The following is an 18,830-nucleotide window of genomic DNA, read 5'->3' as shown; positions in this document are numbered from 1 at the left end:
GGAATTTGACAATAATAATCTTGACCACATCTAGTTCATGTACATATTATTTGTGGATGAAAATGATGATTCCTTACACAGTAAGGGTTCCAGAGTACAAATTGTTCCAGTAAGGTCACTGTTATTAATGTACTGAACTCTGGATCCTATGGTTCACTGAAGAACCTCCACACGCTGGCTTCTCACCTCGTGCCCAGCACGTCTTACCTCGTGTGGAAGTCATCTCTGCCTTGAAGTGAAGTGAATTCTCACAACAACTAGGAGAAGAGATGAAGGCTCAGTGACTTGCCCAAGGTCACAACTCTAATAATAGGTGGCAGGGAAGATATAACCCCAAGCTGCCTTTAACTTCTCTTATAGCCACCCCAGACCAGGCAGTGCTCTAGATCCTGGGAGAAGAATAAGACCTAGATGATTCATTCAAGATGCTCAGTCCTGGGTCTCAAAGGCAAGTTGGACAATGTGCTTGGATCATCCATTTGTTTTAGAGAAAAACAACTGGGATCCAGGCCTTTCTTGAGTTGCTTTCAGATACAGTTTATTCAGGTTTTTTTTTTTTTTTTTTCCTAGCTCTTGGCCACACCGTGTGGCTTGTGGGATCTTAGTTCCCTGACCAGAGATTGAACCCAGGCCTTCAGCAGTGAAAGAGCAGAGGCCTAACCACTGCATCACTAGGGATGTCCCAGATTATTCTTTTATTTGGGTCTCTTTTAGCCAAAGAGAGGCCTGTGCTACATCAGGCCACAGTCGCTGTTATAAGATCCCTGCCCCAACCTAAGGACAGAAAGAATCCACTGAAGGGTTTTAAGCAGGGCAGTGATGTAGGGCTTTGTTTTTGGAAACTGGGCTGTATCAAGAGACTGATTTAAGGAGCAGCAGAACAGTGGTGGTGTCAGGCTGAGCTCCATGAGAGACCTCCTGGAGTTTCTCTCTCCTGTGGCAGCTCCTAGATCTATCCTCCTTGTAAAGAAAGGGGGCCTGTATTTCTTTAAAGGTTTTACAGTTTCCTAAGTGCATTTTTCACCTTCTTGGATCCTTATAAAAACCCCTCAAGGCAGCATAAGTGTTCTTATCCCATTTTACAACTGAGAATAAAGAGGCTCAGAGGAGGCAGGAATCTACCTCTGATTCACATTGTAGGTGAGACAAAAAAAGATCTTGTCTATGGGATCTTGCTCAACATTTTCCTTTATGGGATACGGAATTAAAGAGAAAAAATTGTTGTGTAAGAACTTCCTTTCACATTCCCTGAAATGTAGTTGCCTGTACATAATCATCTATAGGAAGCAAGACTGGCTATATAATTTGTGCGTGCATGCTCAGTTGCTCAGTGTCTGACTCTTTGTGACCCCATGGATTAAAGCCCACCAGGCTCCTCTGCTCATGGGATTTTCCAGGCAATACTGGGGCAGGTTGCCATTTCCTCTTCCAGGAGATCTTCCTGACCCAGAAATCGTACTTGCATTTCCAGCGTCTCCTGCATTGGCAGGCAGATTCTTTAACACTGAACCATTTGGGAAGACCGTATAATTTGTGGGCCTAGTTCAAAATAAAAATGCAAGATCAAAAATCATTAAGGGACTTTCCTAGTGGTCCAGCAGTTAAGAATCCACCTTGCAATGCAGGGGGCGTGGGTTCAATTCCTGGTCTGGGAAGATCCCACACACTGCAGGGCAACTAAGCCCATGCACCACAACTACTGAGCCCACACGCTGGAGCCTTCGAGCCACAACTACTGAGCTCATGAGCCACAATTACTGAGCCCAGGCACCGCAACTACTGAAGCCCGAGCATTCTAGAGCCCGTGCTCCACAACAGGAAAGGTCACCACAATGAGAAGCCCGAGCAACGCAACTAGAGGGTAGCCCCTGCTTGCCAAAACTAGAGAAAGCCCTGGTACAGCAATGAAAACCCAGCACAGCTAATAAATGAATAAATAACATTTGAAAAATCATTAAGAGTTCCAAGAGGGGAGGTGAAGCATTAAAGCAAGCATAGGCCCTCCCAACTGCATGCCCTGATGGGAAGGTTTGTTCCTGCTCCAGAAGAACTTGGGCTTTAAGGGGCTAGCGTCCATGGTGAGGCCCTCCAGAGCAGATGGCAGTGCCCACACTCACTGCAAATTCATTTCATGATGTAACAGGACAGAGCCCTAAGCCTATATCCTTCTGTTTTGACTGACTCAAAATTAGACAAATGTTGACAAAGCTGCTGTGTATCTTCACGGTGAAGGAATAGCTTTGTGTTTGGCAAATTTATATAAACAAAAGATCAGAGGAATGTTTAGTTTCCTTGAGATTTCAAGTTTTATATAATGTATGCTGCCGATATTGAATGAGTCTTATTTAGATCATGGTACCCACTTTTTCTGTGGAGTGGTGTTAAAGAAAATAAAATGATCTTTCATTTAAACTGGAGCAAAGCATTTCTTTTGAAAATTCAGAATTTGGCCTAATTTGAATGATAACAGGGCTGAAGTTTATTCTATATGAGGGGTTGGAAAGTTGTTTTTTTTTTTTTCTGCTGTAAAGAGCCATATGGTAAATATTTTAGGCTTTGTGGTTCTCTGTAGCAGCCACTCAACTCTATCATTCTAGCACAAAAGCAGCTGTAGATGACATATACTGAAATAAGTGTGGCCATATTCCAAAAGTAAACTTCATTTATGGACACTGAAAATTTGAATCTTATATGATTTCCATGTGTCATAGAATTTTCATTTTTCCCCCCAACCATAAAAAATGTAAAATCCATTCTCAGCTTGTGGACTGTACATTTTTTCAGTTGTGGGCTGAATTTGGCTGGGGGGTGGGCATAGTTTGTTGACTCCTGGGCTACACCATCAGTAAAATACAAGGTTGCTGAATACATTGGTTGGTTATGAAATGTTAGAGTGATGAATCTCCTATTTGGGAGAATAAAGTGTTGCTAAGAATTTTTAAATATTATTTTAAAAATATGTCTTTGTTCCCATGTAACCTAGTTTGAGTTGTTGAATCTTTGTGAACATTCCAAACATTTAATTTTTTACTTACTCAATAGAAGAATGGGGACAATAGTAATAGGCAATAGTAATCCTCACATCTTAGGTTGATGTGAAGATTAAATGAAGGAATCATGTAAAAAACTGATCACAAAGTCTCCATTCAAATTTTAACTAGCATTGTTAACAAAAAGATTTTCCCTTCCCAGTAAATCTCTCTCACTGAGCTCAAAGGATAATTTTTATCTATATCCTAGAGCTCAGATCCACCACCAACAGAAAGAGAGAACAAGCCAGTGAGCTAAGCTTAGCTAGCCCTATGGATTAAAGAACCTGGCTGAAACTTCAGCTCTTAGTGAGGGGAACGGGGTGAATGCAGAGAAGAGCAGTGGGGATGCAAGGTAGGTTGAGAGCTTCAAGCAGGTGTTAACCCAAAGCCCAAGGGAAATTATATGCCACACATTATTCAATTTATAATGTCTGCTTTCTCCTTTGTCACCTATCAGGTTAGTCTCTGCCAGATGGTTTCTCATTTGGGGTTGAGGCTAAAGAATGATAAATATCTACCATGACAGATTCTTGAAGACAAAGTAAAAAGCCTGTGTGTACCTATCAGCATTGACTAAAGAGGGCCAAAGACTCCTAAGAGCCAAGTATGGTACTTTAGCACTTACAGCATGTCCATTTAAATGAACCATTTGCTAAAGAACCATCTCACTACTCAACCAATGGCTGCTGACAATGTGGCTCCTCACTGTCAGTGTCTCTGCAATATCTCATCAAAAAGAGAACTCTGCAATATCTCATCAGAAAGACTTTAGCTCAAGGAACTTAAACATCCTCCTTAGCAAAGGACAGGGTCCAGAGAAAGCCAGTCTGTCAAGCCTGCCCAGGAAGGCAGCATACCAATGACTGTGATGCCCAGGGTCCTCTCCTCAACTTCTGCAAATTCTATCATGGGAGTTTCACAATCACAGATGTTCAGGATGTGAACATCAATCAGGGCCCTTTTGCTCAAGTTATGGTTACCATGGGACAGATGGGGTGATATTTAGGGAGTTTGGGATTGACATGTACTCACTACTATATTTAAAACAGATAACCAACAAGGATCTACTGTGTAGCAGAGGGAATTCTGCTCATTATGTAATAACCTAAATGGGACAAGAATTTGAAACAGAATAGATATATGTATGTGTACAACTGAATGTTTTTGCTGTACACTTGAAATTAACACAACATTGTTAATCAACTATACTCCAATATAAAATAAAAAGTTAAACGGAAAAAAAAAAAAGGAAAGAAATCTCTACTCTGAATGTCACAAAAACTAGAGAGGCTGTTTACACAGAGGTGCTAATTTACTTTTTGACCCCTTGGCTCAAAGTTCTCTGTGAAGTTTAGATTTACTCCATATTGATTCATTCTTTCATCAAACATTTGGTAAAGATATACTGTGTATAAGGACCTCCTTGATGGCTCAGAGGGTAAAGAATCTGCCCGCAACACAGGAGACACAGGTTTGATCCCTGGGTCAGGAAGATCCCCTGGAGGAGGAAGTGGCAATCCACTCCAGTATTCTTGCCTGAAAAATCCCATGGACAGAGGAGCCTGGCAGGCTACAGTCCAAAGGGTTGCCAAGAGTTCGACAGGACTGAGTGACTAAGCATAAGCGCACACTATATGTAAAGTCAGGGCTGAGCACTAAAGAGTGTGAATAAGTAAAAATCTTGCCTTCAAGATGGCAAAATGTGTGGCAAGTGCATTAGTGGAGGTCAGGGGATATATGGAGGGTCCAGAAACCAAGAGAGGGAAGTGTCCCGGTTTACCTGGGATGGAGGTGGCGATTGAGGTGGGGAGACTTCCTAGGGTGAAGATGAATTGATATTTCATCTCAAAGGATGAATTAGGGGTGGGAGGGGCATTCCAGGCAGAGGGAACCCCACAAGGGAAAGCATGATAGGAATGGTGGGCCACCCACTTGGGAAGTTCTGAAGAGCGCCCCCTGAGGGGGTTAACATATAAATGCTGATAACAGTTCTCAGGAAGCTGTAAGATAAGACAGCTCCTAATGCCCTGAAAGGCTTAGGGGAAACACCAGGTGGTTGGCACTCTTCATTGTCCACACCTCGATGGCTAACACTGTGTCGCCCTGGGGCTCCTCCCTCTGGGTGCCTGGTTTCTTCCAGGTCCCAGAGTCAGTGCTGAAGGCTCACATTGCCCTTCAAACCAGGTGGGTGAGAAAGGGATAGTACTGAGAACAGAAACATAAACTCTACACAGAGTTACTGAAAGATGTGTTGTTTTTAAAACAAACAATCCTGAGCAGGAAGGAAATTGTGGGTAGTAGAGGGTGAGAGGAGATACATTTATCTTGCAGCTGAAGAGTTTGAACAACTCTCAGCATGTCATCTTAATCAAATGAGACATTGACATGGAAAGGGTTTCAGTTCTTTAAAAAATGAAACAGAAATGAGAAAGGAAAACCACCTGTCCTGACCCTAAATGGGCCAGATGCCCTGCTCAGCTCTTTCACATACACCAGCCCAATTCATAGCAGCCCTATCTTGAGAAAACAGGTTCAGACAGACAGCTGTTGATTTGTCCATGGTCACGCAACATGATACAGATAAGTAAAGTCTTGACTGAACAACATCAACAACAACTTCCCTCCTAGGAGGGGCTTTTCTTTACGTTTCTGTAGCTGGCAGTGTTCAATTTAAAAAATTATGAGTTATTGTATGCAATCTGAAACCTCAAACTATTACCTATATTTCTTTTATTTCTCCTGTTATGTCTAGCTCAGTGTTGGGGACAAAGTAGGTGCTCAGTAAACTCTTATTATTGTTAAACTGGCTGAAAAATCAGTCTTGCTAATCAGCATCTATTTATCATCCTACAACTTGGTTTTCTTTTATAAAATCTATTTATGGATGTGAGAGTTGAACCGTAAAGAAGGCTGAGCACCAAAGCTCAGCTCACCATTGATGCTTTTGAACTGTGGTGTTGGAGAAGGCTCTTGAGAGTTCCTTGGATTGCAAGAAGATCCAACCAGTCCATTCTAAAAGAAATCAACCCTGAATATTTACTGGAAGGACTGAAGCTGAAGCTCAATACTCTGGCCACCTGATGTGAAGAACTGACTCATTGGAAAAGACCCTGATGCTGGGATAGATTGAAGGCAGGAAGAGAAGGGGATGACAGAGGACTAGATGGTTAGATGAAATCACTAACTCAATGGACATGAGTTTGAGCAAATTCCAGGATATGCTGAAGGACAGGGAGGGAAGCCTAGCATGCTACAGTCCATGGGGTCGCAAAGAGTCTGACACGACTGAGCAACAGAACAACAAAAATGTTATTACTAACATGTATTCCTATTTTTTTAAGGTTCTCTTTTTCTCTAGCACACTGGTTCTCAATCTGGGGTGATTTTGCCCCTTGGGGGACATTTAGTGATATCTGGAGACATTTTGGATTGTCATAGCTGGGGTTGGGTGTTGCTACTGGCATTTAGTAGGTGTCGGCCAGGGATGTTACTCAACAACCCACAAAGCACAGGACAGCCCCCACTGCAAAGACTCATCGTATTAACCCAAGTGTTAATACTGCTGCTGTTGAGAAGCACTGGCGTAGAGGGTAGCAACAAGTGAAAAGTGACTGAAGTGTTGAGCATTCTCTTGCGGAAGAATCTAGACTTTCCTGCCTAAAGGCATTTCACATAGTTCACCTGTTAGGGCAGAAGGCATAGTGTCAGGGTCCTGAGACCAAAACACAGGCCTACAACTGTGTTTTGTTGGGTCAACAGTGTTCAATTTTTTAAAAATGTGTTGCTAACTTAAAAAGTCATGTGCTTTTATTAAAAGATCTGGATTTCTGCCTTCTCTTGAACACTGGCAACACTGGTCTGTCATTACCACCTGATAGAGGTGATATGTAAAATATTTAACTGGTACAGTAGAGAGGTGGCCATTCAGGACATCTCACCATCCAGAATGAACGCTCACCATGAAAGAGAGTGACAGTCCCCAGGGCTAGATGCCAGCCCCGCCACCAGCCTCCTCAGCTCTGGTCCCCTCTGGGGAGGACCGGAGCTCCTGACCCGTCCTTCTCGTCCCCTCACTACTGAGGCTGCTGCTTGTCACCTCACACGTACTCTAACATTTACCTCATACAGATTTAATGGAAAATGAAGTCTTCACCAAAAGTGGGAAAATAAAAAATAAAGATTGTCTGTTTCAAGACAAAAGATATTTTTACTTTTTCGCTACTTCAACTACTTTACAACTAAGACTAAACATACATCAAGGTCTATGTTTAGCCCCTGTAATCTTGGGATTTGTTGCCACCACTTTGGCTGAAACAACTTCTCTTTTAAAATGCAGAAACTGGGACTTCCCTGGTGGTCCAGTGGTAAAGACTGCATTCTCAATGCATGGGGACCTGGTTTGACTCCTGGTGGGGGAATTAGGTACCACATGCCACAGCTAGAAGTTTGCTGGCTGAAACCAAAGATCCCGCATACCACAACTAAGACTCAGCACAGCCAAATAACTTTTTTTCAAATGCAGAAATTCCCCAGAAGGCTAAGAGTAGTGGAACTTTTACTTTCTTTGAGACTTTTTGCCTTCTCTGGGGGCATAGCTAAGGCTGGTTTACAAATGCCATTTCTAATTCTCCCAAGGGTCCCACTAAGTAGCTATAACTAGTTCCATTCTATAGACAAGGAAATATGCCCCAAACTAGTCCAAGGTCATGCAGCTAGTAAGTTTCATGACTGAAAGTCAATCTTGATTTGTCCGATCCCAAAGTCTGTGCCCATTGCTCTCTAAGATCTGCTAACCAAGACCCTCTAACTTCAGGGGTCAGTTAGACAGGTAAGAAAGAGACCTGCACCAAGTCCCAGCTGCTAGGATCCTCTTGGCCTGTAAGACACTTGGGGGCAATCAGAAGGAGTCTCTTCCTTGAGAGGGAGAATGACCATCACTGTGCCCCAAGACATTTGCCCATTTCAGTCACTGTAACCATAGCTACCGGCTAGTGCACATCCACTTTCTGTGTACTGGATCAAGCTCTTTACAGGAGTAATCTTTAATTCCTTTCTCCCATTTCTCAAATGATAAAAAAATAGAACAAAAAACTCAAACAAATTAAGTTGCCTGCCTGATGTCAAAAGCAGAACAGTAACAGAGCCAAACTGGTAGTCAAGACTCTGACCTCATGAACATGCTCTTCCTCTATACTCTGTTGTCTACTCCCTTCCAGGATACAGCCTAGAAAACCCAGCTCCTGGTTAGTCCCTGAATTTTGCCTTCTATGACATTTGACTTTGGTGTTAGAGTAATACTGCGTATTGTGTCCACTGGAAATTTCTGTGGGTCTGTTCATTGGTACAACTTCCTCCTTTGGATGGTTTGCATAGGGCACTGTGGTCAGGTTCCCTGAGGCCAAGTTCCCCCCCAACCCCACCGAGAGGCATCAAAGCCCTTCTTGGGCTGCACAGAGGAGGCTGAAGCAGGGAGAGAGCAAACAGAAGATGTTGACACTTGCCTCCTCTCCATCTCCATGACCCTCATTCTTATCAGAGAACATCTCAAAAGGCTTTGATGTCTATTTCCTCTGGAATTTAAAGTGAAGCGTGGGATTGCACCACCGGCCCTGGCGGGGAGAGGGGGACGGGGGGGGGGGGGGGGGGGGGGTCGGGGGTGGGGAGGCGCGGCTGGGGGTGGGCAGGGAAAGAAATGCTAGAGCCTGTTCATGTAAGGAGCTCAGCCTCACCTTGGTAAATGTGAGATTCACAAAGCCGCCCTGGAAATTCAAAAGGAGGTTGGATTTTCGGGAGCCACAGTTTCCAGAGGCTTGAGTTGCATTGGGGTCGATGTTGAAGTATTTCTGAGGTGAAAAGACCTAAACCAAATAAAATAGATGGGCTCAATGAAGAGAACACTTTAGTTGGGAGACCAGAAACACAGGCTAGAGAGGAGTCTGAAACTCGAGGCTAGTGGGTTTTCAATGGGGAATTTCAAAGTCCCTGGAAGACACCTCTCATTTCCAATCTGTTAAGATTTTTTTTTTTAAATGAAAGAGTGCTCTCACAGTGAGGAATTCCTTGAGAGATAATTTGTGGCAGCTATATTCTTGATAAACTGTGTGAAATTTAATTTTTGTTCAGTCAAACATGCTGGACACTACAGGAAATGTTTTGCTGTCTAATGAACTTCTGTTTCAAATAAAAACCCGAATGTGGAAGTTTTACTTACAATCACAAAAAATGGTGCAAAATAGGAAGAATTTTTATAGTGATTCTTTCAGTAAGTCAAATAATCTTAACCCCTCACCCCCAATACCTCCAACCAATCTTCTCATTAATCTGGATTTTTCGTATTAATGTCACAGGTGGTTGGAACAACCATTGAATGCAAACCTCTCATTTCACAGGAAAGTTGTTGAGGCTTGAACGTCATCCAGAGGGACAGGGCCAGGCTGGGGTCAATGCTGGACATACCCCACACTCTGCCCATGCTGGCTAAAAGTGAGGAATGTGCATACTTAAAATTTCGGTGTGTGCTTTCCTTTGTTCATACAGTCACTATCAGTGTCTATTTTTATAGGTATTCTAAAACAGGTTCTCTTAATAGAGGACCTTGGAGAAAGGAACTTGCAAGTATCTGTTTCATTACAAGATACAGGATGTTCCTTTTTAGTGAGGCACTCTCACTCAAACTTTTTGAAGCTGTTGTTATGGTCCTATGGCTCCGACTTACCGACACGGAGTCTTGAACTGCCAGCTGTATCCCCATCTCTGCTTTGATACACAGCTCGCTTCCATTGTGCACTTGATAAATTCCCGTCTTGGGTGACAATGGCTGTGGCGCAAGGGTGGGCCTGGGAGCTATGGTGGCGGGCGAGGCCGTCTGGGTGGTGTTGCATGCGGCTGTGGTCGGCCCTGGGGTGTGGGTGGGTTGAGTGGGTTTCTGACTGGTTGTGATGTTGTGTGGTGAGGTGGACAAAGTTGCTGGAAGGGTGGTCTGGTTACTGAGTTGGGTGGTTTTCCCAGTTGTGTGGCTGGCAGTCGGCCTGTTTCTAGTGGTATGAGCTGTTGGGTTGATGGTGACTGGTGGTGGACTGGGACCTACGCTGAGGCCAACTTTAGCCTCAGTGACTGGAAAAGTCACGTGTGACTTGTTGGGTGTGGCCAGGGTTGTGACTAGGGTGTGGGTTGTTGGAGTGGTTGGTAGGGTGCTCTTTGTAGTTACTGGGGAAGTTGTTGCTAGAACTTCTATGGTTGTGTTTGTGGTTAGGGTCTCAGAGCTGGATGTTTTGGCAACTGTCTGAGAGGTGACGTGACCATCTGTCAATCTTGCTGCTGCAGTTTTGTGAGGCATGTAGTTAGTTGGTTGGAGGAGAGAAGGTTTTACTGTGGCCTGTCCTGTTGTAGGTGAAGAATAACCTGTGATTTCTGGAAACACTTTTGCTTGCATGTGACTGTTATAATGACTGTCATAATACCAAATTCCTGCAAATTAGAAAAAAAATGTTAATATACCAACTAATAGCTCACATTTGTTAGTCCCTCCCCACTCCCACTTTAATGTTTCATTAAAATTAACATGCATTTTTTAGATCTGGGGAAAATTTACAAGGATAGAATGGTGAAGTGAACATCACTCAAAATTCTTCCACGAGGTCACAATTTTAACATTTTGATTGCACCCATGTTTTCACAGGATTGTGATCATACTGGGGTTTTTGAAGCAAGGATATCAAAGTGGTTTGCCATTCCCTTCTCCAGCAGATTGCATTTTGTCAGAACTCTCCACCATGACCCGTCCATCTTGGGTGGCCCTGTATGGCATGGCTCACAGCTTCACTGAGTTACACAAGGCTGTCATCCATGATCGTACTGGAGATAGCCTTTCCTTTTGTCTGTATGTGGTGTGGTACTAACACCCCAGAGAGCATGCTCAGCTAGATATCTGAGTGCCAATGTCGCTTCATCTTCCATCTTCAGACATGAATCCGGACAGTTCCTGGGCAGAGTGTGTTCCTGGGTAGGATATTGCTGGGATGATCTGACAGAGCTGGGGCAGCTTGAATAACAGGAATAAAGATCTGCTCAGACTTGTACAGTTTTCACAGACTCATATAATCCCAGGCTTGAAAGAGGCCTTAAAGATTATCTAATACAAACCCTAATCTAATGTGTGAATTTTGCTGTTCGCTATTTTGTCATGTGTTCAGCCAACCTATGCATAATTGCCTCCAATGACAAGAGATTCAGTTCCCTTCCATTTTTATCTTGCCATCAGTTTTCTAATTGTAGCCCAATTTCTATCATTCCCTTACTTAACCCTTTAGAGTGGTCCAGTCTTTTCCAGCTAAGAAATTAAATTAACCCATAAAGGCTCTGATATATCTGGTGTGCATGTCCTTCACAGTTTGGCTTAAATGTCGGCTCCTTAAAGAATCTTCCCTGCCCTCCCCACATAGAACAGCTCCCCGTTCCCACAATTCTCCATCATAGTGTTATTTTCATTGCCCTCACTGCACTAATCACAACTTGTAATGATATAAGGGGATGGCATTCAAATATTTAGCCATAAGCCTGGCCAGACAGTGTGTACTGGCCCTGATTATATGTTTATAGATTGTGCATCTCTCCCACTAGATTAACGGCAACCTCAAGGTGGGAGCTGTGGGTTGTTTTTTTTTCCTACCACCAGGGCTTGTGCATTGAAGGTATTCAGTGGTTACAGAATGAATAAATAACAGAATGTGTCAGTGGCGGTTATAACACTGTAGACCTCCTAGCATTATTCGTATGTTTATTTGGCTTCTTCGGGTCTTGGTTGTGGCACCCCATCTTGGTTTCCCATTCAGGGATCAAAATCACGTCCCCTGTATTGCAAAGTGGACTCTTAACCGCTGGATCACCCTCCTCCTACGATTATTAGAAGGCTCAAACAAGGTGGTTTGAGTAAAAGCCTTTCTGAACTATTAAGCAGGCCTAGAATGTGCTTTATTGTCATAGGTTCTCTCCCAGGTCACCCTTCAGGGCCAAAGCCCTCTGGCTGTTTTTCAACCAGAAAAGTTCTATCCTTGTCTCCTTCAGACACAGAACAAACCCGAAAGTGGACGAGTGTGATGATGTCTCAGAAGAGCTTACGATCAGGTGCACTGAGAGATGGTGCTGTCTCTTCAGTGCTATGGTTTCAAGGTGTTTACCCTTTGTATTTTCACTCATTGGAGTGGGAGCTGCCCAGTGTCAGGCAGTGATTTGGAAAAACACAGGGAAAATGGAAAGATTGTTCTATGCTGGTGTTTATAGAGTCCCGAATTTCATATCTAATAAAAATCATCCACAAACTCCTTTACTCTCTCTCTTTTTCATCCAATATATTTCTAAGTTGGTACTTTCCCCATAATAATAGCAATAAATCTACAAGCCACTTACTACATGGCAGACCTCAGATCAAGGGTTATCTTTCATCAACTCTTCTCAAAAACCCTTTGACAGGTACTAATCTTTCTGTTTTTCAGATGAGGAAACTCAATTTTAGAAAATTCTATTAACTTGACCATAATTGTCCAACTAGTAAATTTTGGAGCTTTAGACCCAAGCCCCTGTCTGAAGCAAAGCCTGCCCTTGGGTCTGTGGATGGGTGGAGGTAGTGTGTATCCCTGGGAAGAACAGTGAGAGAAGAGACAAAAGCAGAGGAGAGAAGAAGAGTAGGATGCCCCTTCAGTGACCCCAGTTCACCAAACCTGCATCATGGTGGTCCTTAGTGAGGCTTTCAAAGACCCACATGCTAAAACAGTGATCATTTTCCAGAAGAAAAGGCTAACTGTAAGTCCAGTAGTAACACTTACCAATTATTTCTGCACAGCTGGTTTGTAAAAGACATTATTAATGACATTAGGTTACTTGAGACTATTACTAAAGAGTCTTTTGAGTCTTTTCTGTTTCCAAAATGTTTACTTAGACAACTGAAATGTATAATATTTGAGAGTTATATCAACTGATTTTCTGGGTTGTAGATTTGCTTTGCAAATCTTTGTAAAATCACTCCCTGTGGAGCCTTTCTGCCCATATTGTAGAACCCGGGGCAAGGTTTCTCCATTCAAGGTTATTATGAAGGTTGACAGTTGTTGAAGATTTATCTTCACAATTCATTTGGGCTAAATCTGAGTTGCTGTTTCCTGGGTCAAGAACCCAATAGGAATCCCATTAGGATCATAGTATTATGATGGAGAAATAGAATTCACTCCCAGACGTGGTGTCTAGGAATGTCTGTAGTAAAAAGCAAAGATTGCTCCAGAGAACTCTGGGAGATTGAGAACCACCTGCCTTTTGCTCTCCTGGATGATTAGGTCCTTGATAAAATCCCACTGTGTTTACCTTATGCTTATGAGCTAAAGTAAATCTTTTCAATTGAGTAGAATTTCCTCAACTGAGTAGCACACACTTTCAAAGGGGGAACCTTCCTGATAATACAATTAGAACTCCTCTCTCAGTAGTGATGAATGAACTCAAATAAAGGGAAAAAACACATTGGCTATTCATGAATGCACAGCACCCCAAACAGGATAAGAACACTCATGGCACCCTGCCAAGTGTGCTCGGCGTTCAGGAAATCTTTGTGAGGTGCCCGGAAGTGATGGCGTCTCCGTATGATACATGACTTTGTGATGAACAGATGCCTGGGGCTGGTAGGTGACAGGACCAAAAGTGACAAAGTGTGTTACAACTAAACAACTCTGGGAAATATTGTTCTTATATTCTCCTTCTCCAATCTAGCCCCTCTCCTCCTTTCCTCATAGGAGTGTGAGGTATATAAGATGGGCTGATGATAAGATGGAAATTTGACAGGGGTAGCTCTGCTGTGCATTGAAATATGTCCAAGAAACTTCATAAGATTGTTAGGTACTCAAGGAAATAACACTTGGAAAAATACTCTGTTTTTACAATATCTATGTTTATGACCACACATATATGCCCAATCTTTGTCAAAATTGGGTCATAGTTTTTAAATGGGTTCTTTGACCCCTAGAGGTTTAGTTAAGTTCTCTGAGACCCACAAAGAGGGAAGTAGGCAGAAGCAAGGGCAGGGCATAACTCAGAATCTCTCAGCCTTCCTCCTGCTCAAAAGAACACAACCTGAAATCTGCACATTGATTTGCCAGGCTCTCACTCCGAGAACCTGAGCATCTCCTCTCCAGGATTCAAGAGACTCAGAAAATGAGTACCCTAGAGTCTTCACCCCTCTAGATGGTGAGCTGCAGCAAGTGGTGTGAGAAGGTTTGGATTTCCCTACAGCTCACAGGAGGATCTGAGAGATAACCCGTCAACTGGGCCCTGGGAAAGCCAGTGACCACACAAGTACTACTTCTCTAGGTATTTCCCAGACAGTTGGGCCTTCCTAGAGAGCCTTAGTTTGGTTTCCCTGCCACACCCAATTCAACGGCTATATGGGAGACTACACTGAGCCAAGCTCCTGGCCAGGTACTGGAGGCAGGTCTTTATTCTTAGGGGCTCCAAACCTGTGAGGCAGATACAAAAATGGACTACACACCTCAGTGTGACAGGGGTTATTATTGAAGCAGGCCCTCTGAGTGCTATGGGGTGAGGTGGGGAATCTAACAGAAGAAGTTCTTCAGCTAGACAAGAGAGCAGATGGCATCCTACAGGCAAGAGGAAGAGTTTGTGCAAAGGCACAGGGGCCTCAGAGCCTGGCATGTCTGCAGAACAGCAAGGGGGTCAACATGAAGGGAACATGGGAGAGTGTGGGGAGGAGGGATAGGTGGAAGGCCAGCAGGGAGTGGGCCTGGTGGGTTTTGGAGGCTACACTTTGCACAGCTGTAAGGAACACAGCTGGAGAGTAAATGGAGCCCCAGGGGCCACATCCAGGGGCAGGGAACAGGGTATAATGCCCAAGCACTTTCTCTGGCACCTCCCTGGGCAGCAGAAGCAGCCCCAGCTGCATGAGGCAGGAAGACTTTCTGGATGTGTGGGGCAGCAGGGGTCAGCCCTTGCAAGATTCTGCTCACAGTTTCACAGTTTACTCTTAAAGCATTTAGCAAAAAGATGCAAATCCTGTCTCTGTTAACTTTCTGGGGGACTTGAGACTCAAAGAGAACCTTTGAACAGAAGGGGCTCCAGCCCTGTGTTGGAGACTGCTGGCTGACTCCCCCCAAATTCAGTCTCTCCTTTTTCCTTCGTAAATAGAACCATGAGTTGAAGTTGAGTGCTTACTGCTTGGAATTCATCTCCAAGCATCTTTTCCAGATGGGAAAGATAGGAATGTGTGACTGAGTTCAGGCCAAAGCAATAGAAGAGGTAGGGTCATGTGGACCTTCTGGGAAGGCTGCTCGAAGGGAGCTCAGTCACTCCTGGGGCCTCTCTGTTGCCTTCCTGTTTCCTCCTTCTATCCGCCTGCAAGTTGTATGTGATGGCTAGAGCTCTGCAGATGAGAGCTGTGAGGAGGTCTTGAAGGTGGAGGTCATACATAGGGTGGTGGGTCCATGAGAATGAGTCCTCACACACCTGCTCTGACTTCCTCTTGACTCATTTTCACTTAAGAGGGAAACAAACATTCATCTTGTTTAATTCACTATGTGGAGCTGGTCTCTTGTGTGCAAATGAACCTAAATTTGATTGATACCAACTTAAATCCCCTTATTTTACAGGGGAAGAATTTGAAATCAGGGAAGCAAAGTGACTGGAAAAAGATTACACAGTAAGCTTACTTAAAAGCTATGTCTCTCCAAGCAAAATGTCTAATGCTTTTTGCTCATACCCAATTAAGCAAGTATTTCTTGAATATATGCATGTAGGAGCGTAGTGCATAAGTGTAGAACAGGGACCCCGATTTGTTAGCTGAGTGCCTGTGTTCACCTCTAAGAATGTGCAGCTCAGAGAGGAAAGGGCAATGTGGGCATTTCCCCTCCACCTGCCTGGGCATTTATCACACACTCATTGCATTCTTGAATCCCCCAGTCACCTGCCAGCCATTGAAATTTTGCCCACACATTGCTCACTAAGGGCTCCTACTACACGGAGAATTTATGGTTTTTTATTAGTTTGCTCTGTTAATCATAATAATGACTTTCCATTTTTGCCTCCCAAAGAATGTGAAACTCTAATTCTGAAAGGAAAACAGCCTGGATTAGGGCAGCTGGCCTGACTCTTCACCCAACTTTCATGATGATTTGGGTTACACTCCAGTGCAGGTGTGTCCCCCATTTGAGCACATTAGTGGGGCCGTGTGGACAGAGCTAGTTCCCTTACACATTCAAGTCAGTGGTAGTGTAAGGAATTGTGAATCAACAAGCAAGCTTTACAAAGTACATAAGAGGACCCTGTGTCCTAGGGAGAAAACGCTCCTGGTGAAAGCAGGGGATAGGGACATAAAAGGATCATTAAAAGCTTAGCTTCCTAGACCGTCTCTCTGATCTGAAATCCTTGCAATTGAAAAATAAATCTTTGATGCCCTGGCTTACATCCTTCTGAGATGGGGCAGTTTGTCAACCACATCTCATTCATCTTCACAACTTATTGTTACATAATATAAATGTAGCACTTCATTTGAGAAAAGCAGAAAAAACAAAGCGTGACATACTTTCCCCAGAGTGTGTGGCAAGAGCTCCATTTTTAAGTCCTGGCTCAGTTCTTCACCTCTTAAATGGGAGTGATTTCTACAAACTCTCCCTAATCAGGCGCCTAGAACCCATTTGGGAACCACAGGCAGTGTCTCTGTCTTCCTGGGTTGACACCTACTCTGCCTGACTCACGGAACACAATCCAAACCATGGAAGCCTTTGGGAAACAATGAAGCGTGCTCCACATGTAGAGTAATAAAAAGACAGTCCCAAGTCAAATACCCACAGTAACTAAAGTCACTACAGCTATTTCCAGTCTGCCCTGTCCCACCTTGGTCACTGGAACTAGAACGAATTTACATCTAATAGGACCAGATATGGTGGGGTCACCATGGAAGGTCATGTGTGTCACTCACCAACCAGAGCCATGAAGAACATCACCACTGCAGGGATCTGCCAGGACATGACTGGGGAGCCAGGGAGCACCAGTGCCTCCCCAAGCAGCTGCTAGGCTCAGCGCTCAGCACGGCTGGGTCTTCTGAATGGTGGGAGGCTGTTGCCAGGGCAGGTTCCTTCTGCCCTTCACTCAGTTGTGGCCGAGAAACCAAAGTCACTTGTGTTATGAGAAGCGACTGAGAGGCCCTCCCAAGCAGTGCGCTGAGGGCGGGAAACCACAAGTGGCCCTCCGGTGAAAGCAGGCACTTTCGGTTCTGCCTTAAGTGTTTGTAAGAAATGGGGTGGGGGTGGGGCATGTCCCCCAGCCCGATTAAGAGCATCTAAGATTATTTTCCACAAGAGGAGGTGGATCTGTGTCAGTATCTGCTTCCTTCTCTCATAAGCTGGGTCTCCATTTTTCTCTGAGATCTTGAATCTACTTCTGTATAAACCTAGAGACTCTTCTCAGCTGAGAGAAAACCAATCCCTCACTCATGAGGAATGAGCAGGAGTCAAAACTCAGTAGTAGAGCGCTGTCTGTCTCTGTGTATTCACAAGAAGTCAGAGACAGCCCTGCTCGCTGCTCAAGGTAGCCTTATCTGGCACCCTCACCTTGCGGGGAGCGGGAAGAGTGTGGTCTAAAGAGTTGGGGAGATTTGAGGTTTGAATCTGACCCTGCCAACTCAGCAGATGTACAACCTTAGGTAACCTCTCAAAGCCTAGATTTCTTCTGTTGTATAATAAGGATGATAATGCCTACTCCCAGTTGGTTTTTCTGGAACATGAATAATATTCAATGTCTTGGAAAGATGACCTTTTCATCTCTTATCTCCTTCCTGTATTAATTAGATGAAGCAATGATGGTCTTTCAGAGCTGTGAATCCCAGTCAGGAGGAATACGCATATAAGCAGTAGATCAGAGGAATGATGGCTTAACTAACCAACTTGACATTAAAAAATTACCTTGCAATACTGTCCCAAGTTTGCTAAGGAGTTTTAAAAGTTTAAAAATTAGTACTTTTAAAATTTAAAGCATTAATCAGCCATTAACAATATTATAGGTGGTCATTTGGGGCTTCCCTGGTGGCTCAGTGGTAAAGAATCCGCCTCTCAATCCTGGAGACTCGAGATGCAGGTTCGATCCCTGGGTTGGGAAGATCCCCTAGATAAGGGAATGGCAACCCACTCCAGTATTCTTCCCTGGGAAATCCCATGGACAGAGGAGCCTGGTGAGCTACAGTCCATGGGGTTGCAGTCAGACATGACTGAGACTGAATGACTGAACACACATGCACGCACACTCCCTTGAGCTCCTGGCATGGAGTGGCTGTAGCCTGATGGCTGTTGGATCACAGGTATTCTTCCCCTTCCACAGTGCCCTGGAGGGCTAAAATCGGTGATGACTCTGACTTCCTTCTTTACTGATACAGCAGGAAATATTCTATTTCTCAAGTCAAAATACTGGATTATAATTGTGGATTTGTTTATTTCTCTTTGCAGTTCTGTTTTTGCTTTGTGTATTCTGAAGCTCTGTCATTGATGTGTAAACACTTAGGCTTGGTATGTCCTCTCGACAGATTTACCACTGTATTATTTTTAAGTAATTTTTATTTTTGGTCATATTCTTTGTTCTGAGACTCAATTTGTTTTTATATTAAATAGTTATTCTTCCTTTTGATTAGTGTTAGTATGGGATATCTTTTTCCATCCTTTTACTTCTAATCTATTTCTGTCAATGTGTGCGTGTGTTAGTCACTCAGTCATGTCCGACTCTTTGCAACCCTATGGACTATAGCCTGCCAGGCTCCTCTGT

General features: G+C 43.8%; 1 protein-coding gene across 3 annotated transcripts in view; it reads right to left on the bottom strand.

Annotated features, from left to right (window-relative positions):
• Positions 1-17,228, bottom strand: part of LAMP3 (lysosomal associated membrane protein 3) — a 30,930-nt gene extending 13,702 nt beyond the window's left edge. For 2 of the 3 annotated variants that reach the window (XM_025287699.3, XM_025287697.3), the window contains exons 1-3: positions 16,999-17,228; positions 9,748-10,499; positions 8,762-8,890 (exon numbers count right to left, since the gene is read on the bottom strand). In XM_025287699.3, the coding sequence (XP_025143484.2) occupies positions 8,762-8,890; positions 9,748-10,499; positions 16,999-17,047 (930 nt within the window). In that variant the 5' untranslated portion in view covers positions 17,048-17,228. The remainder of the gene's footprint in view (positions 1-8,761; positions 8,891-9,747; positions 10,500-16,998) is intronic. The other variant, XM_025287700.3, reaches the window with a different exon arrangement.
• Positions 17,229-18,830: the final 1,602 nt, after the last annotated feature.

Source organism: Bubalus bubalis, chromosome 1 (assembly GCF_019923935.1).
Source record: "Bubalus bubalis isolate 160015118507 breed Murrah chromosome 1, NDDB_SH_1, whole genome shotgun sequence".
Taxonomy (NCBI): domain Eukaryota; kingdom Metazoa; phylum Chordata; class Mammalia; order Artiodactyla; family Bovidae; genus Bubalus; species Bubalus bubalis.
The sequence above is the reverse complement of the archived record's forward strand: the minus strand, read 5'-3'. Positions and strand labels throughout refer to the sequence as shown.